Source organism: Nylanderia fulva, unplaced genomic scaffold, assembly GCF_048542155.1.
Source record: "Nylanderia fulva isolate GAGA-0341 unplaced genomic scaffold, ASM4854215v1 Scaffold29, whole genome shotgun sequence".
In the NCBI taxonomy this organism is placed as follows: domain Eukaryota; kingdom Metazoa; phylum Arthropoda; class Insecta; order Hymenoptera; family Formicidae; genus Nylanderia; species Nylanderia fulva.
Window position 1 is genome coordinate 218748 of NW_028190358.1, and position 17868 is coordinate 236615.

The 17868-nt window shown below is 33.1% G+C and overlaps 3 protein-coding genes across 5 annotated transcripts; 1 reads left to right on the forward strand and 2 right to left on the reverse strand.

Moving 5' to 3' along the window:
- Positions 1–9: 9 nt before the first annotated feature.
- On the reverse strand, positions 10–9957 carry Ald1 (fructose-bisphosphate aldolase). Of its 3 annotated transcripts, none has more exons than XM_029305494.2 (6): positions 9807–9957; positions 3874–4083; positions 3222–3665; positions 2521–2874; positions 1678–1804; positions 1342–1456 (listed from the first exon to the last, which is right to left on the reverse strand). In XM_029305494.2, the coding sequence occupies exons 2-5, from the start codon at positions 4078–4080 to the stop codon at positions 1709–1711; spliced, it is 1101 nt and encodes a 366-aa protein (XP_029161327.1). In that variant the 5' UTR covers positions 4081–4083; positions 9807–9957; the 3' UTR covers positions 1342–1456; positions 1678–1708. The 3 variants fall into 3 exon arrangements, with proteins under 3 accessions (XP_029161329.1, XP_029161327.1, XP_029161328.1); XM_029305495.2 differs by lacking the exon at positions 9807–9957 and adding an exon at positions 4367–5040; XM_029305496.2 differs by lacking the exon at positions 1678–1804 and having other exon boundaries at positions 10–1456; positions 9807–9955.
- LOC114933059 (fructose-bisphosphate aldolase) lies at positions 9807–14843 on the reverse strand. The gene is made up of 7 exons (XM_029305493.2): positions 14729–14843; positions 13626–13835; positions 12709–13025; positions 12212–12434; positions 11740–11919; positions 11327–11490; positions 9807–10042 (listed from the first exon to the last, which is right to left on the reverse strand). Exons 1-6 carry the CDS (start codon positions 14765–14767, stop codon positions 11329–11331), a joined length of 1131 nt encoding a protein of 376 aa, XP_029161326.2. The 5' UTR covers positions 14768–14843; the 3' UTR covers positions 9807–10042; positions 11327–11328.
- A 235-nt stretch (positions 14844–15078) lies between these two features.
- LOC114933073 (uncharacterized) lies at positions 15079–17835 on the forward strand. Its single transcript, XM_029305517.2, has 3 exons — positions 15079–15369; positions 15617–16812; positions 16961–17835. Exons 2-3 carry the CDS (start codon positions 15629–15631, stop codon positions 17088–17090), a joined length of 1314 nt encoding a protein of 437 aa, XP_029161350.2. The 5' UTR covers positions 15079–15369; positions 15617–15628; the 3' UTR covers positions 17091–17835.
- The last annotated feature ends 33 nt before the right edge of the window (positions 17836–17868 follow it).

Consider the following 17868-nt stretch of genomic DNA (forward strand, 5'->3'; position numbering starts at 1 on the left):
ATGTATATATTATTTATATTTTATATTTATTTATTTATTTATTTAGGGGAAATTTTCAAATAAATCAAGCAATTTTTTTGCCCTCCACAGTTGTATTTGGTGACCTAGATTACAATGAAAATATTTATACAGATATATTTAACACCGAGAGATAATTCTCAATAGATTACTTATAGGTGTCTATGCAAGATACATATAATATATATTATTATAAGTATAGATGACACAATATATATAGCACGATTTCGTAATATATTCGACACAGTCGCTATTAAACAACATTTATAATATTCGCTTTATTTTGCATATTATTTCTTTTTTGTATATCTTTTTATTTTATACGCGTAGAATACCGTATTAACGACATTGACAATATATATATGTATGTATGTATGTGTGTGAGTGTATGTGTATGCGTGTATTCATTTTTTTATTATAGAATATAATAATAATACGTATTGTATGTGTATATATAATATCGAATGTCAATGCAAAATATACTCGCGTTCGGTGTGTAACATTTCGATCTTCGTCCTTCGATCATTTAATGCCGATGGAATCGGATCTCGTCAAATTATTGATTGTTGGGCGAATCGAAACAATAGCGAAAGTAGTATGCACTGACAAGAAATTAATTATTGCTTGCGTAAAAAATTGATTTCAAACTTGATTATATACATTTATTATGAAAATTATTTGTTTATTGAATTATTTATCAATTCTTGCAACATATTTTCCAACTTAATTATAAATTAGATAAAATCGGAAAAATATTGTCCTTGTTTCTTTCTTTATATATTTCTTTATATATCAAACTGTATGAAGAAACTATTCTCTGATATTCTCTGTCATATTTAAATGAAAATTTTTATAAATCGTTAAAAAGAAATATAAATTTCTTCTTTATAATCTTTTTTAAAAAAAAAATTATGTGACTGAATAATAATAGTTTGTTCCAATAGGATAGATTTCATTGGTAAAATCTCACAAATATCGATTTAACAAGCGACGAATCAAATCACAGCCGCGAAGCAATTAAAAATTATACTCACAATCAATCGACAGAAATCACTATAAAAGATTTTATGTAAAACGTAAAAGGCTGCTTAAAACTCGATTAAAAAATGTAGATTATTTCCGTGAGAAATAATCTATATTTAAAAGCAGAAAAAAGTAAGAATTTGTTTACAACTTCCGGCTTTGTGTGCGTTTTGTTCGTCCCCGAGGAAAATCTCTCTTCTTTCGCGCAACTTGAAGGACGGTGACAACGATGATCTTGCAAAGTGCTTCCAACGATAGGTTTTAATATTCCACGTTTCTAACGGTATTCTCTCTCTTACATCGAATTTCTCTATAGATGAATCTAATACGCGTGGTTGGCGATGAAAAGTGCTGCATCTCCTGCGGCGCCAGTGACACCACCCGCATATTTGCCAAGTGCCGAATCGCTATTAGCCTATTGTAGAAACAGAAAAAACATAGTTTTTATTAATTGTCCCTTTCAAACAAGCAAATGCAAAATAAAATTTCATGATAAACGGAGACAGCATATTTGAGGGCAAATACTGCAAACAAGTTTTGTCACTTTTTACAATTAAAAATCAATGATTTATTACAGAAAATAGAGAAAGATTAGCAAGAAAAGCCAACATTCGAGATATTAAGATCCATACTTACCGTTATAGAAAATGCAAAAAAAAAGAAATTTTTAGAAGTCGAGAGTTGAGGTGAAAAGAGTGGTGTGAGCAGCTTTGCTAGAAATGCTACCAGCGACGTATTTGCCTTGGGAAGCTGCGGTGTTTGCCTAAATAAGCACACATTACATAGACATGCAAAAGAAAAAAAAACACTCAAGTATGACTAGAAGTGATTAACAATTAGGCAGTTAGAGAAAACCACAAAATTATTCTTTTCTTGCTTGCATTGAGTATATAGAAGAAATTGAATAAAAGTACAAAGCGCGCAATTCAACAACCATTAAAACCATAAAAACAATCATTTTAAAAAGCAAAATAGAAAGACTATAAAGATTGTGAAAGATAAACAGTTAATGACAACTATGTACATATATCTACAGATGCATAAGTGAGAATAAGTGAATAAAAGATGTAAATGTGCAATATAAATAGTTGGTGCTTGGTGCAAACTCAAATTTATACACGCAATTTAATTATAAATACTATTTCAACTCTCAATTACTATCGTAGCAATAAATTATATACAAATATTTAAATATAAAGTATCGAAGAGAACGACATTTTTTAGTTAATTTTAACATGTATGAAAAAATAAATTTTGTTGTTTTCTAATCTCTATTAATATCAGTTATAATATTATATACACATTACATGTTTGGCAGAATCAAATTGGTTACACGATAAAAAATAATTGTATTGCTTAAAAATTACAATAATAATTAAGAGTCGTAACAGCAATTAATAAAGCTTCGGTATTAAATAACGTCTCGATAAATGCACAACTTTCCGACGTTTTATCGTGTGCTTATCATCGTATATTTACCTTGGCTCTCTTAAGCAACTCTTGCTGGCCAGCGGAGACCTGATCAGCTTTGCCTTGCCATGCGCGAAGTACGGAAGCTTGAAGAGCACGTCCGTAGCTGAAGGTCAACGCCCAAGGTTTCTTTGCTGGGTGCTTATTGATGGCGTCCAGATTGACCGACGCCTCCTCCTCGGACTGACCACCGCTGAGGAAGGTGATGCCGGGTACCGCTGCTGGTACGGTACGTCTCAACGCTGTCACCGTAGCGGCAGCGATCTGCTGGGGAGTCGCTCTCGTCGGACAGCTCTGGCCCGGCGTCACCATATTGGGCTTGAGCAGCGTTCCCTCGAGGTATACATGGTGATCTGAGAGTGCCTGAAAAAATAAAAATAAATATTACATCAAGCTTACTAATCAAAGTTCAGTCAGTTTTTTGAACATCATTGAAAGACTATGATTTTCAATAAATTCATTGTGTACAAGTGATTCTTAAAACAATATCTTGATCTTTCAATTTAAAATCATGTGCTTTATTAATATATCCCTAACAGAACACATATCCCGAAAATGTTCAGAGAACATCCTGAGGACGTTCGAATGTCCTCTAGATATCCTCTGAATATCCTTCGGCTATGTGCTATTAGGAGTAGATAATGAATCTGGAACAAAGCGGAACTGCGGTTGCAATTTAATTTTCTAAATAATGTAGAAATAAGCGGCACCTTGTAAACGGCTGCGAGGACCTCTTCCGTGACCTGCTGACAACGAGCGAGATCATGGTCACCATCGGGCAGAATCTCGGGTTCCACGATCGGCACGATCCTGGCGCTCTGACAGATGGAAGCGTAACGGGCCAGCACATTTGCGTTCTCCAAGATGGCAAGTTTGCTCGGCGTGTCCTTCGTGATCTTCAGCACGCATCGCCATTTGGCAAAGTGGCAGCCGTCCTTCTTGTACTGGACGCAACGCGCCTGGAGGTCATCGAGACCCTGGGTTGTGCATTCGTTATCCGTGCCGAAGAGCGGCACAATACCTTTGTCGACCTTGATGCCGGGGATGATATTGCGCTGCTTCAGTAGCTCGACAAACGGCGTGCCGTCGTCGGCCTTCTGATAGAGAGTTTCGTGGAAGAGGATCACTCCGGAGATGTGCTGTCCGATAACATCCTAAGGAAAAGCGAGGTCAAACGTATTTATTACGATTGTGATGTTTCGTTCAAGCGAAATTGTTTAAATGTAACGTGGATTCTTTTGCAAAGAGAATATACAAGTGATTCATTTCGAATGAATTTAACATAGTTTATATTTTAAAAGATAAATATTCTCACTGAAAGCAACATTTTTTTATATTCAATTTTTTACTAATCAGACGTACTTTCGTTGTAGTGAAAAGAAGTTGCCTATAAGCTCTGCGGTTGTCCTCGTTGTTCTCAACGTTGATATCCTGAAGACGTTTGCCAATTGTCGAGGTCGACTCATCGGCGGCTAGGATACCCCTGCCTGGTTCGACGATCTGTTGAGCGATCGCGCTTAGTTCTTCCTTCAGCTCGGGATTGGCCTTACTGTACGTTTCTGCGACCATTTTCTGTAACGCACAAATTAGTGTTCTATCGTAAAATCGCATACATCGACGATGATTCGGTTTTCCTTATCGTTAACAATAATCCTCATTGTATCGAATTAAATTGCGTCTTCGATGAGTCGGGAAATGATTAAAACTGATGCAAAGCTGATTGAAAAGTTCGAATCATTGATGGATGACAATTATCGGCCGCTTTGATAAAAGTAAAAAAAAAAAAAATGAAATAAATTTATACACAATTGCAAATCTATCGATTCAAGGAGGAATCGTGCTCACTTATTCTTACCCGTAACTCCTTTATCGGATTATAGCGAGAATGTGCGTTTGTCGTCGATTAACGAAACATAACCGAGAGCCAAGGCTTTTAAAGATTATAGAGATAAAGACCGAAAGACCGTACCGTAGAATAAAAATATATCGATCTCTTAAAACCGAATGTCACACGGGACAACATCATAGCTCTCTTATCTCTCTCGAGGACTTAACGGGATGATCGAAGAAGCAGGGCAGCTTCGTCGCGAACGCGTAGCGTCTCTCATCTCGTTGTGGGACGCGTTATTCGATTAGACGTGGAATAAACGTGGTATATATATTATATACCTTACGTATTACAATTATCGTTTTTTTTCCAGATGATCGGCGTTTTGCACTTGCTTACGCCCTCGTCACTTCTCGCGAAACGAGAGAGCCGCGACAGCGAGCGATTCAATCGAGCATCTTTAATCAATCAACGACGAATCGAGCACCGAATACGATGAAGAAAGAGAGAAAGAGAAGTAAACTAAAAAAGAGAGAGAGAGAAAGTGGACTACGGGGACGAGGGTGGCGTTAAGCCCCCGGCGCGGCTTAATATCCCCTTGTTCGACTACATCTCGTTCGCGTTGCGTTCTCGAGACAGCGAACGAATCTGGCGAGCGCGTCTCGTCCGGCCGCGACTCGCCGACTGTGTCGTTTTCGCCGAGACGCATTCCACCCAACCCCTGCTGATGGAGAAGGAAGGGGGATGACGGGCGGATGGGTGGTGTACCTGGCCTGCAGTAGTGCACTGCAGCCGTGCCGTACGCCGCACAAGACAGGGAGAATCGAAGAAAGGCGAAAACGACGGGAAGGGGTGGATGCACGAGGGGTGTCCTGCACCGTTGTATACCGACGCGACGCGAGGGAAAGGAGGGTGAGAGAGAGAGAGAGAGAGAGAGAGAGAAAGAGAGAGAGGACGAGCTAGCCGCAATGCAGCACGCGCAGACGTCCTCGGGGTGCGTGCGCGCGCGCTCTCTCTCTCTTCCTGCGAGTGCTCCTGTTCCTCACCCTGCGTTCACCCTGCGTTCACCCTGAATTTACCCTTCGCATCACATGACCTGAAACGCGCACACTTATTCATCATGGAATCGGTACCGGTTATAGTTAGTTGGTTTTGGTTCTATAAGTTAGCCAATCGTTGCTCCGTTTGATCTAAAAAAAGTTCAACAGCAAATTGGACTAATTTTCTCGATCTCGGTGAGAATGTGATTATAAATTATTAATGAAAACGAATATAAACGCGAAAAATATTATAATTTAATTATTATGTATAATTATTGAAAAAATTGAAGAGTTTGATGCAAAACTTTTTCTTAAGAAGTAGGGAAAAAATGATGTATAAACTCACAATTTGTGATTAAATTCAGTTTAAATTCTTTAAAATCAATTTTGTCAAACTTTGAAAAAAATAAAAGTGAAACCATTGTTAAATTATTCAATTTTTCGATCGCGGACCGAGGATACCTGAAGAAGAAAAGTATTATGAAACACAGTAAGAACAAGTAACAATAAATAAAGAGTAATAATGTGGCATGCTATTTTATTTATTTCGCATGTAAACCCAATTTATTGCCGGTGTGTTGGAATAATTTTGAGATACTTTGTTGAAATCTCAGAATATTACTTATTTATATACGGAAATGTTGCCGTGTTTGTTCTTGTTGTTTTGAAAAACTCTCTGGAGAATGTAACGTTATCCACGGCGGGGCTAAAGATGAGAATTTATGATCACAAAGAAATAGGAGGCTAAAGGAAGTGTAGACTACACACAATCCAGTTGTCACTGTAACAAAAATTGCTATGAAATGGTGAGCTAAAATTGCGAGAGTTCGAAATTGTTCATTTGTACATTTAATTAAATTTTTATTTTTCTATACTCAATCATTAAAAAAAAAACATTTGCATTGCACCGTAAATATGATGCGATTCGTTTTGCTTCAAGATTTAATCAAAATTAAATTCTCTTTTTTCTCTTGACAAAATGAAACATTTTTCTAATTTGTTATGCAAAGTACACTTTTGATAAAATAAATTTATATTAGAAGGCATTGAGGAATTTATATGAGGAAATCATTGATTTAGTTAGGAAACAACTAAATTAGAAAAAAATATAATCTATTGATTGAAAATATTATAGCGCAGGTAATCGAATACAAACTAAATTCTGGATGACGGCCTTCGACAAAAAGTCTATGAGAACTGTTATTTTTATTTTTATTGTGTGAGACAGTTATAAACTGCCCAAAATAACCACGGATTTGGACCGCAGCGCTAAATGATTTTCGTGCACAGTACGGTATAAATATAAGATGTAATTACATTATCTGATTATATTTCATAATTTATTTAAAATGCGAAATTTCCAAGTTTATTTTCAATTTCAAATTAAATGTTTTTGTAATTTTTGGTTTTATCAAGTAACATCTGAAAAGTATAGAATTAAAAAAATGAAATACTAGGAGACGCGGAAGTCGGCACGAGGAATAAAGTTATAATGGATAAAAAGCAATTTGCACGTCATGTGCGGTTATTGTTTGAAGAGATATTTGATATAATTTGATGTCCAAAAAAATTAAAACGCCGTATGCATTGCACGATCTTATGTAAATCGCTTTCGTGGCGCAATGCGATGCAAAGATATGTTTGCTAAGCCACGCGCATGTCGAATCGGAGGCAAGTACAAGGATATTTCTGATTGTACTTGCTTAATTATGTATACGCATTATTTTTACCGCGTCTTACGCCGATATAATGGCGATTGTGCGTCGAGTATGGGAAGCTACTGTTGCAAGATGCGATTTTGCCGCATTATTTTCTCTGGGGTCTTCGCAAACTGAGCCTCTGTTCGATCGGTCAATATAATACATACAAGGCTGGTGAAACCGCGCTGCGGTTGACTAACGTGGAGGTTTGCGCGAAATACGCTTGCGCGTTTATTTCTTAGCTGATTAGAAAAGCTTCACCATCAGAAAATTCCAATTCCGAACGCATTTGCTATTTTCGGAGCACGCAAGGCGTTTACGCGAGTTCGCGATGCTGACTTTGTATAAATAGACCCACTAAATAGGTAAGATTTTCCACTAAATCTATTCGCATCGTTTATTATCATTTATTAAAACCGCTTTAGGACTAAAGATGCACATAGTTTTAAGAATTTTGGCAATTATTGACAATTAATTTAGAAAATTGCTTCAAGTTGTACCAGCAAAAATTATTTTTGACGTAACGCAAACGAATATTGCACAAGGTATCAAGTAATAGCTTTCTCTATATGTGTATATAAACTCAGTCTCGTAACAAATTTTTAAAACCATAAAATAGCAAAAAGAGTCTCTTTTTTTAAAACAGCGCACTCAATGAATTGCATCACCGGAGAAAACAAGTGCATATTATAGCGCGATGTAGAAGTTGTTAACTTGCCAAACGCGAATGCAATTTGCATAGCGACGAGATATATTTAGGCCAACAATATTTTTTTAATATTATCACTATATCAGATCGAAGGAAAGTGAAAGTGAGAATTGTCAAATAAAATTGCTAAAACTTGAAATAGTTTATTTTAATATTATTAATGTAAAATAGCAACAATTTTCATACACGTGTATCTACCTTTCTTGAAAAATAGAAAATCTGCACCATATAGAAAACGTAGATCAATTTTTTTTGTGAGAAAATGCATGAGCACCTTTGTAGTATTTTAAATATAATTTTATCCTCCCTTTTTCTTTTAAGAAAAATATTTTCAAGTGTCAACATTTTGTAATTATCCATTTTAATTATAATAAAAATATTAAAAAAACAAATATTTCTTTCTCTCCTAATATTAAAAAAAAAATGATTTTGAGATACAAGAGATATAATGTAATTGTGATAATTTTGATCATGCATATTTATAATTTGAAAAAATATACATATAATAATATAATGTAACACGCTAGAGAGAGAGAGTGCAACAGCTGCAAGTGCATTCGCGCATGCATGCATACACGCCAATAATTGTCACATGATGCACATAGGTACGCGCTAATAATTCGACTTGCACGTGACTATTTCGTCATTTGTCAAAATATCTGTCAGCATGTTCACTCATATAGATATTGAATAAATATATGTTTGTCCATAGATAACTTTTATCTATTTTATATGCTGCAATTGTGCAATAACAATTTATTTTCTCAAGAGTTTTATGAGTCTGAAGTGTTTTTAGTCACAGAAAATGTCTGCATTTAATTTTTCGTATTAAAAAATATAATCTTTCAAAAATATAGTAAATACATGTGCTTAGAACTACACACTCAAATCTTATCGATCGTACGGAATGTGTGCCCTTTCAGAAGCGTGTATTAGTATGTTACCATGTGTACGAAGGTGAATGTGCTCAACTGCATGTGACGAGACACTTTTTCCGATTCTCAGGTGAATGACGTAACTCATAATAAAGTTGTAGTTTGCTTAATAAAATTCTCTAAAGCACAAATAAATACTTTTTCAACACTTTATGTGAATGGAATAGCGGAATAATTTATAATCACATATAATATAATATAATTTTGATGTATCTATGCGCTTTAATTCCGACAAATGGCGTGAGTCCTAAAATTGTACTTTGGGTAAAAATATAAAGTCTATCTTTTCAAATATATTTGTCAGTTTTTTATATAAAAAATTATATTCTCAATAGTGCGATATAATTATGTTATTTGTCATTTTTTATAGTATAATATATAATTTATAGCATATGTATACATTTTTGTCAAGCATAAATACCGTACACTTTATTAACATGTGATCATTATCATCAGAATAGAAATTGTAGAAAAAATGACCTGAAAGAATAATCTCTTCGTGTCTATTATTTTATCATAAATTAAATGTTAAAAAACATCAATAAATTTTCTATCTTACATCGAGATTTAGAAACGTTTCTCAAAACAAAAATATAATTTTACCTTTACCATTAATTATATCGGTAGTTGTGAAAAATCTTTTATAATTATATATATTATCCGGTTAAAAGCTTTAAAGATTGAAACTGATATGCAATTTCGATAAATTTAAATTTTGCTATAAACACACATGTTTGACAAGAGATTCGCGCAAATCTTTCATATACGTCATATGATAGGTCACGCGACATGTGTATGGTGTGTGCATATAGAAATTCTGGAGCTAGAAATGATAAGACGTGTTAAGATTTCGAGGCAAGGTTTAGAGACGGATGATGTATATACGTCGATTGATACTCGTCAATTAACAAGCGGATGAGAGCCACGACATTGGTGACGATCAAATGTCAGTCAAGGTCAAAGGTCGTTATATAGATAAAATTGAGCGTGTAAAATTTCGAGTATTTCTCTCGAATCTCGAAACGATCGATATTCCGAAGAAAGGCATGAACCTTCCCGAGTGATAGCGCATGCAAGACTCACCTGTCTGTGAAAATGTGGACTGATTTGTGTGTGAAAATCGTGCGTGTCAATCCGCGTTGGATCCAGCTGATGCTTGGAGTGCGACTGAGAGGAAGTACGCGAGCTGTCGGTTTCAAAGTCTTTCTGATCGAGAGTGTATTTGTTGAACGCATGCGCTCTGCTCGCTTATTTATACGGGTACTCAACTCATCATGTGGGATGGTCAGACGATCAGCTGGTCTCGTTTGACCTTAAACCTGGAGTCAAAAGAGTAATATGTAATTTAATCTCTTGCACAATTTCTCTCAGACACATTTGTAAAGGATCGGCGATAATAATGATAAAAATGTGAGAAATGCATAACAAGCGTATGTGATATGAAACAGAAAAAAGTTTGATATATAACTGACAATCAATATTCGCTTTCGTCCTTATTATCAAATATTATTTCAGAATAATTTTGCTGATTATTTGACTATCTCATCGCATGACTAAACATACGTGTGTATATATGAACACGGCTAAACTCAATTAATTAAAAACTGTCTTATGCAATATTGGAGTATCTTGTATAATCGTTTGACAAGATATATTTTCGCTTGGTACGTTACTGCCGTATACCACGTGGTGAATGAGCCACCTAGGAAAGAGGGCATTGGAGTATTACTCGAGATGACGACATATCGACCAGTACATAGACAGACAGAAGTTCGAGCATACGAGAGCTTCGCGTTGAGAACCGCTATTTTAAAGGTCAGTCAAGGGCACCTTGCTCGATCTTCACCAAAATTGACAAGCGCGCTTTCTAAACACTATTAAACTCGATACATTCGTTGATGCGCGCTTTATCATCACGTCGAGACGTGCCTCCCTTATTTTTTCAAACAATCTAATCACGAGTGATAAGTCTGCTGATAAAGTGAACTCGAGCCTCCTGCTTGCTTTAGACCTCATTATTTATCAATGAACTCCAAATGATATGATTTCGTCAGAATTCAGGATTTGAACTTTCAGCTCCAATTTCTCATTTTTTTTATATCATATTTATTCAATGTGTTGTCGAAATTTTAATACGTTCTCGAATACACGAATGCAAGTACTGATAATGTGAATGCAAACACGTTTATGCTATTCAATTTTTCTACATATATATTTTGAATAATAAATGATGTTTTCGTAGGCATGCGACTTTAATATCACGTGAAATAATTTATTATTCTTTATATACATATACGTTTTCATATGGTACTTGTACAATTTTAAAACCACCGACGAAAAGTTGAATAAAAGATATATATATATATATATATATATATATAAAAGTTAATTTTTTAATTATTAAAGAATATTTTTTAATAAGAAAAAATAAAAATGTAAAAACTTAATTATTGATACCAACAAAAAGTATGAAAATTAGATGTAGAAAATAGTTTTATCCTTTATCATTTTTTATGTATAATAAAAACATGTGCTTGTAATATATTTGTGTAAAATTTTACAAGTGCTTCGTGTATAATAAATTTAATTTTTAATGTTCTTACGATTAAACGATATTATTGATGTTTTGAGTACACGTGTCGTTCTTCTCGTTTAATTGTAACTCTCCTAAAGATGCTTCGGAGCATAACTTTGCTCTTTCAAGAAAGATCGCTCGAGCTTTATTTACATTCTCCGGATTGTTTCTCCAAATTTTCATCGCTGCATTCTACAACAAAACGTAAATTTCAGAAAAGATGAATCAAGTTTTTAAGCTTCAACACTTTATTATAAGATATTTCAAATTATTCTTGTCTTTTCTTACTGCATAAATTTTTTTAATATATTTGGAAATTTAAAATCTAGTCAAATTTTTAGATTATAAATTTGAAAGAATTCTCAAATTTGCCAAAGAATTTATGATGAAAGATGTTATTAAATAAGTTTAATTATTTAAGGTACGTGAATTTTGAGGCACCTGCAGAGCACGTCCGTAACAGAAACTGAGTCTCCATGGTTTCTTATCATTGTGCATGTTAATTGCGTTAAGATTTAGTACGGCTTCTTTATCACTTTGACCACCGCTCAAAAAAAAGATTGCTGGAACTGCTGCAGGAACTGTTCTTCGTAATGCTCTTAGCGTATATTCAGCGACAATCTGAAAAGCAGTTATTTTCTGTAATATTATTTTTGTCATATATCAATTTACGCGGAATTAATTATTTATTTAATATAAAAATTTTTTGAAATTTAATTTCAAAGTTTCTACATTTCAAAAATAATAATTATTAATATAAATTATCAATTTATATTTATGATAGGAGTATCTTAATACATTTAAAATTACTATAATTTTTTAAGAAAAATATTAAAAAAGAATATATTCTTAGAAGAATAAAAATCACAATATGTATATGTGCTTTATTCTATCAAAATGTGTTAAATGACACCTGCGGGGTGCATCTTGCGGGATTTTGAATTTCCGATAACACCATTGCTGGCTTCAAAATCATCCCCTCGAGGTACACGTGATGTTCGTTCAGAGTACGGAATAGAATGGACAGCATCTTTTCGTGAACTTGCAATGCCCGATCTAAATCGTATTCGCTTTTGCTCAATATTTCTGGTTCTACTATGGGAACCATTCGCGCGCTCTGGCAGATGCTAGCGAACCTGAATAAGACGAGATATTCAAAAATACATCAGCGAAAATATGTTAGACATTGCACAACGGGAATTCTACGTTGCGTAACGACTATATGTTTCCTAACTGTTTATCCATATGCAAACTGTTCTTTTACAATTTCAAATTAAATGCGAATTTTAATCCATGTACAACAAATATTATCGTACCTCTATCACAATTGTGAAAAGCATATAGATGTATATAGGTTTCATGAAATAAAGTTTATTATGCAACAAATACGAATATGAAATAATTAGGCACCTTGCGAGAACGTTTGCGTTGGTGTTCAAAGCCAATTGACTGGGACACCGTTCCGAAATTGAAAAAATGCATCTCCACTTGGCGAAATGACAGCCCTCCTTTTTGTACCGAATACAATTTTCCTTCAAATCGTCCAGACCTTGTGTGGTTTTTTCGTCCTCGGTGCCATGGAGCGGCACTAAGCCTCGATCGACTTTGACACCGGCTACAATGTTTTTTTGTCGCAGCAATTCGACAAATTCCACGTCTTTCGATGTTTTCTGATAGATCGTTTCGTGATGTAGAATCACGCCACTTATGTATCGCGAGAGTTGAGTCTGAAATACCGAAAATATATATGAGAAATTAATATTATATGTATAATAAAAATATAATAAATCAAATATTATACGTTGTTATTGTACTAAAATTATATATTAATTTAGAGAAAAAGAGAAATAATTAATATTCGCTGATATTATTTATATATATTATACACCTGATATATAGAGTTTAAAATGGTACGAATATAAAATATCTTTGCATATTCCTATTTCTGAATAATAAATGTATTTTTAATAACAAAAATTGTAACGAATTTACATGTATATCGATAATTAAGAAGAAACCCTAACAGCTTAGCACACATATCCCGAAGACATTCAAAGAACATCCTGAGAATGTTCGAATGTCCTCTGGATATTCTCTGAATATCTTTCGGATATGTTGTGCTATTAGAGAAGAGACTGTTTTTTACTGTTATTTTATTGTTTGCAGAGAATACATTTTTCAATTGCGTTAATTGTTTTACGCTAATACTTTTGAATATTACTGAGTGTAAGAAGTTGTTTACTATATTGAAGCTATTTTTACATTCTATCGCGTTGTGTGTTTTTGCCACGTAATCTAAAACTTTGACCGCAATTATATGTAGCGACCTTATCAGCCGACAACAGCATCTCCCGATAAGCACGTCTTGTGATTTCCGTGTTTTCTATACCGAGCTCTTGGAATCTCTGATCCAAACTTGCCGGTGACTCGTCACAGGCTAACAGCCCTTTTCCAGGTGTGCTTATTACCTCGATAATTTTTTGCAATTCCAAACAGAGAGCGGGATCGAGTTCGGTGCATTTTGTAGATGATGAAATCTAAACGAATGAAATGTTATTGGAAAGATAAGAGTACTGATGTAAAATAACATTTTTTAATAAAATGTGTATTTAGAGTTAATAAAATACTTATAATTAATAAAGCAGCTCTTTATATATATTTTTATTTAGTGTATTTAGCATATATATATATATATATATATATATATATATATATATTTTGGATTTTAACAATAGTTGGAATGTTGGAAAGTATATATTAAACTAGGACATACTTTTTATCCTAAATACATAATTCTCATACTTTTTCTCTCTCTTTTTCTATCTGATGCAGATATATGATTGACGTCAAATATTTAAATATATTGGAAAATGTACATATATTTGATGAAAATTTGATGACTGTTATGAAATTTCTGGTAATTTCTGATAACCCAATGACATATTTTACGCTCATTACCGATATCTGCGAGATATCGTACAAAGAGTGGAATTTTGATATTAATAAATATGTTGACTGAAAAGCCGTTTTGTGTGCAAAATCAAATAACGATAGGACAACACGCGATCACATTTTGTGATCGTGAATCTCATCGTTTTATCACGCAGTCGAAATTGGTTTTTTTCAGAAGAAAGAGATATATATATACTTTGCCCTTATCATTGTTTTAATTATTTTTAATCAATATATTATATATATTTCCTGTTTTCTAAGAATTATTAGTGTGTTTTATATAACTATACATATATATAGAAATAAAAATGTTTCTGTTCCATTTTTTATATATTCTGTTGCATAATAAAAATAATAAAATAATACCTATATATAATTTAATTATTTCTAAATATTAATAAAAAATATAATAGCTTCGCTTTACTGAGTATTTTTGTAAATAATAATATAAAAATTAAAAAGCAACAATTAAGGTTACTTTGTTTTTGCAGCAACATTTCGCTTCCAATTGCATCATTTCCAGACGTCAGAGAGCTAATGACACATACATATATTATATTTTTTAATTCAAAATCAATGTATTAGCATTTATATCTTATTATCACATGATTGTATAAATATAATTAACAAAACAGAACTCTTTGTTTGACAATCGAAATAAAGACGTTTAATTTTTCTCAAACGCGCGCGTATGTAACACCGCAAATTGTGATATTACTATTAATCGATAATATAGGATGTGTTTCTTATTATTAATTGATAACACAGATATGTAAAATTATCGACGTCAGATAATTTATCGCACTAATTCTGCTTCCTCGCATGTCCGTATAAAGAAATATGAGAAGTATAATCTTGTCGGCTCGTCTGAGTCTCTGGCTTCTGGTTTTTCGAAATGAAGAAATAGGAATCAGCGAGAGGACGATTCTAGTGATTAGAGGTCGATGAAACAAGTAAATGTCTACTAGCGCGATTTTGCAAACTGTCATTTTTTTAATCGATAAATTGAAAGGTGCGAGATGCGATAATTTTGACGATGAAATGTCAATGATTATGGTCGACAGAAAGATAGAAAGCGAGAGAGAGAGGTTATTTTATTTCTGTAACGGTTTGTAATAGGTAAGTATATAAACATCTCTTCAAATTCTTTATGAAAGCTAATTCCTCTGCGATTTGTGTACGAAGATGTGTCTTTTGGAAATAAACAATTATACGTTTCGTTATGAATTATAAACTTGATATTGATACAGAGAATGCTATAATTTTATAGATTTAATCGTGTAAAACTTAATTATGTGCGTAATATTTACCTTAATACACTCGAGTGTATAAAATCGGCTTTAAATAAGATTTTTCTTGTCGACAGGTTATTGGAACAATGAATAATCCAGAGAAACCTACTACGCTGATAGAGTCATCTGCAACAAGGAGCAAATTAAAAAGACGATCAGCTTCTTCCAGTGACAGCTCTGAGAAAAATAAGAAGAGGCGGAACGTATGTAGTAAGGACAAGAGAAAGAAGTCAAAGCATAGAAGTAGTTCCAGTAATTCCAGTTCTTCTAGCGCATGTCCAGAGAGAAATGTACATAGAGAAAAAAAAGATGAGGATATAGAGCACAATAGTAGGAGATATGAAAATGGTATGGATTCACAGCGAAGAGGTGGCAAGTACAGTAATGATCAAAGATGGTATAACAAGAGACGGTATAATAATCATGTGTTATATAATAATCAAAAAGATTATGGTTATTTTAATTCACGACCTTATAGACGTCAGAATTATTACGATAGAAATAGAAGGGATGCATATAATAATTATTATAATAGATATAATAATAGAAATTACGAAAGAACATCTAATTATGGCAGATCAAGAGTGCAAGATTATTATAAAAATACTGGTAAAAATGCATCTAGTCAGCCTGTTCGAGAAGACAATTCGAAAGAACGTATGAATCAATCACGAACCTTAATGATGGAAAGGCTTGATTCAATAAAAGATAACATAGAAACAGTTGAGAAAATAAAAGAGAGAGAGGAGAAGAAAGCAAGAATTTCGCGAGATAAGACTCAGCCAAGTCGTAAAAAATTAAAAAGAAAGAGATCTTTCTCTACTTCTAGTTCTTCCAGTGTCAGTAGTAGTAGTAGTAGCAGCAGTAGTAATAGTACTAGCAGCATCTCCAGTAGCAGTGGTAGCAGCAGTAATACCGACAGTAGTACTAGTAGTACTGACAGTTCAGAAGATGAAAGAAAGCATAAGAAAGCCAAGAAGAAGGCTAAAAAAAAGGCTATGAAGAAAGCTCTGAAGAAAAAGAATAAGAAACGGATGAAGAAGAAATTAAAGAAGAAGTTAAAAAAATCTTCACTTAAGAGAAAGGGACATAGTAAGAAGAAATCCAAGGAAAATAAAGAAATTCAGGATTCTAAAAAGGAGAGTATCAAAGAAGTTGTACTTGAAGTAACAGAAAAAGCAAAGGCTATGGCGCCCATGACAAAAGAGGAATGGGAAAAGAGGCAAAATATAATTCGCAAAGTTTTCGACCAAGAAACTGGAAGATACAGGTGAATATATTGTTAAGTAATAAAACAATGATAATAAAAGTGATATATACAAAAATTTTTTAATTATTTTTGTTCTTTATCTGTAACATTATTTCTCTCACATTTTGTATATGATTGTTAAAATGAATTTTTATCTTTTCGTGAAAAGATTAATCAAAGGCGATGGAGAAATTTTGGAAGAGATTGTTAGCCGGGAACGTCATAAGGAAATAAATAAACAAGCAACCAAAGGAGACGGCGAGTACTTTCAAGCTCATTTAAAGATGAAAGCTCTGTAAGGTATTTTTTTTATGTAATTAATCATAATTGGAATCTTTACTTAAGTTATATATGTATAAAACTTATCTTCATCTCGTACATACAGTGAGGATATCTCATATTAAAATATGTTTCTATTGTATTGCCGTTCTAAATCATAGATGTAGGAAATATATAGACTGCGCATATTGCACAAATACTACATCAAAATAAGGAAAAAAAAACTTTGCAAAGTATAGTTTTCTCTCTCAAATGAAAGAGTAGAGAGAAACATAGATATTGTTTTCTTTTTCTAATTTTGGCACACAAATTTAAAATATAATATATGCGCAGTCTATATTTCTTACCTTTATGTTCTAAATGCATTTATCTGTGTATATATACACATTATAATCATAATTTACATGCAACAGAAATAAGATTAAATTTTTTTTTTTACAATGTGGCTATTATAGAATGTTATAATATGATTGAAAATAAAAATAAAAAACTATTATATATATTTCAAATCTTTTTTATATTATTAAGGTAGAAATAAAAATAAAATTAAATTTATTTTAATGTTAGTAATATATATATATTGTGCCGCTACAGGCCACATCCGTGATCGTGCGAACGCGTGTGCACATAAAGCACTAAAAGATAAATACTCGCTTATTGGTAATTTTTGCATATATGGTATTCGATAATAGTGTAAATAACGCATCGTTAACATATTTAATTTCCAACCACGATCCAAATTATAAAACAACTTATTTGTAAAAATTAGTGATTTTTTATTTGTTTTGTCCTGTTCGT